The sequence below is a fragment of the Sparus aurata genome, chromosome 9, assembly GCF_900880675.1.
Source record: "Sparus aurata chromosome 9, fSpaAur1.1, whole genome shotgun sequence".
Classification (NCBI taxonomy): domain Eukaryota; kingdom Metazoa; phylum Chordata; class Actinopteri; order Spariformes; family Sparidae; genus Sparus; species Sparus aurata.
In genome coordinates this window covers 36,671,672-36,673,431 of record NC_044195.1, presented here as the reverse complement: position 1 = coordinate 36,673,431, position 1,760 = coordinate 36,671,672, and the positions used below count along the sequence as shown (strand labels likewise).

General features: G+C 37.7%; 1 protein-coding gene across 1 annotated transcript; it reads left to right on the top strand.

The window, feature by feature from the left end:
* The first annotated feature begins 277 nt into the window (after positions 1-277).
* On the top strand, positions 278-1,363 carry LOC115588758 (olfactory receptor 52K1-like). The gene is made up of 2 exons (XM_030429527.1): positions 278-350; positions 732-1,363. Exons 1-2 carry the CDS (start codon positions 293-295, stop codon positions 1,361-1,363), a joined length of 690 nt encoding a protein of 229 aa, XP_030285387.1. The 5' UTR covers positions 278-292.
* Positions 1,364-1,760: the final 397 nt, after the last annotated feature.

Genomic DNA, 1,760 nt, shown 5'->3' with positions numbered 1-1,760 from the left:
AACATGTTAACAATTCCTCACCCAAACTTCTGACCAGTTAGCAAAAGGCTTTCAACCCCCACCTTTAGGTCTCCTGAAACCTGAGTGTTCCTGTGAAACCCTGACTACAAGTTCAGGCCTCTAGAGTTTGATGAAGTTGTTTACACGGTAGCAGTTCTTGATTACAAGACATAATGAGATCCATGGAGAGTGAAGAAATCTGATAAGAACACATTCCGCTGAGACGAACAGTTCACATAGTTAGTTCTGGAGATGAATGCACAAACTGTGTTTTCAGGTCAGGTAACTGTTAATGAAAAAGACTCTCCAGTTCAGGTTACATGTTAATGCAGTGACAGTGATTTTATCAGGTATTACTCCTATTTGCCAGTTATACGATCTGCCTATTTAAATCATTTTGTTTTTGACAACCTTAATGGCTGATGAATTAAATCTAACATATATAACTCTTGATGGGCATGTGGAAGTAGAAAAATACAGATATCTTTACTTTATGGTTATGTTCACAGTATATATTCTGATAATCTGCAGTAATTCTACTATTGTGTATCTGATCTGGAGGCACCAAAACCTCCATGAGCCTATGTACATTTTTATTGCAGCTTTGTTGGTCAACTCTGTTCTTTTCAGCACTGCTATCTACCCAAAGCTTCTGATCGACTTTTTGTCTGAGAAACAGATCATATCATATTCAGCCTGTCTCTTTCAGTTTCATATATTTTACTCTTTAGGTGGTTCAGAGTTCTTACTGTTGGCAGCCATGGCCTACGACAGGTATGTGTCTATATGTAAACCACTGCAATATGCAACCATCATGAGGAAAACTACCGTCAGTATTTTCTTGGCCTTGGCCTATATTCTGCCTGCCTCTCAGCTTGCTGTGCCAACTGCACTGAGTGCTAAAGAAAAACGCTGCACCTTTACTTTACATGGAATTTTTTGCAATAATACAGTTTACAAACTTCAGTGTGTAATCTCAGAGGCACGTTTTATACGAGATTTGATCGTCCTGCTAAATGTTGCACTTCTCCCCGCGCTCTTCATACTTTTTACATACACCAGGATACTTCTAATATCATACCGTAGTAGTAGAGAAGTCAGGAGAAAAGCTGCTCAGACCTGTTTACCACACTTGATCGTTTTGATAAACCTTTCATGTCTGTGTACATATGATGTTATTATAATTGGATTGGAGTCCGATTTTCCAAAAATTTTTCATTTAATAATGACTTTACAAATAATATTGTATCATCCTCTCTTTAATCCAATCATATATGGACTAAAAATGAAAGAAATTTCTAAACACCTGAAGAGCTTGTTCAGATCAGCTAGAATGAACTCGTGTATCAACACCGATAACTGATTAGTTTCTCATTTCTTCTGTACCAACACTTAAGATATGTATTCCATTTTCTAACAGATCATTTTGATTCAGTGGGTTACATGCTTTTATGATACATTAATTGAATGGCTTTAATTCCATTCAGTCTTCAGTGGTGTCTCTTTAGTGAGCCTTGCACTCTGTCCATTTTTCCCATTTCAAAATGAATTCAGCTTGTTGGAATCTCAATATATGAGTAAGTCTTTCGATGTCGAGGATCACCTCAACTGTATCCAACCAGTTCTCCACGGTGGGAGAGACCTCTCTACACCACTTTCTGGTGATTGCCTTCTTAGCCACAGTAAGTAGTATTTTGACCAGGTATCTGTCCTCAGTTTGCACATTTTCACTTGTCAGGTTACACAAGTATAAAATCTCA

What these genes read in the sequence shown, in the direction of transcription:
- LOC115588758 (XM_030429527.1), top strand. Translation starts at nt 293, where the DNA reads ATGAAAAAGACTCTCCAGTTCAGGTTACATGTTAATGCAGTGACAGTG. An exon ending in AGTGACAGTGATTTTATCAG is followed by an intron (nt 351 to 731) that starts GTATTACTCCTA and finishes TTTACTCTTTAG; the next exon opens with GTGGTTCAGAGTTCTTACTG.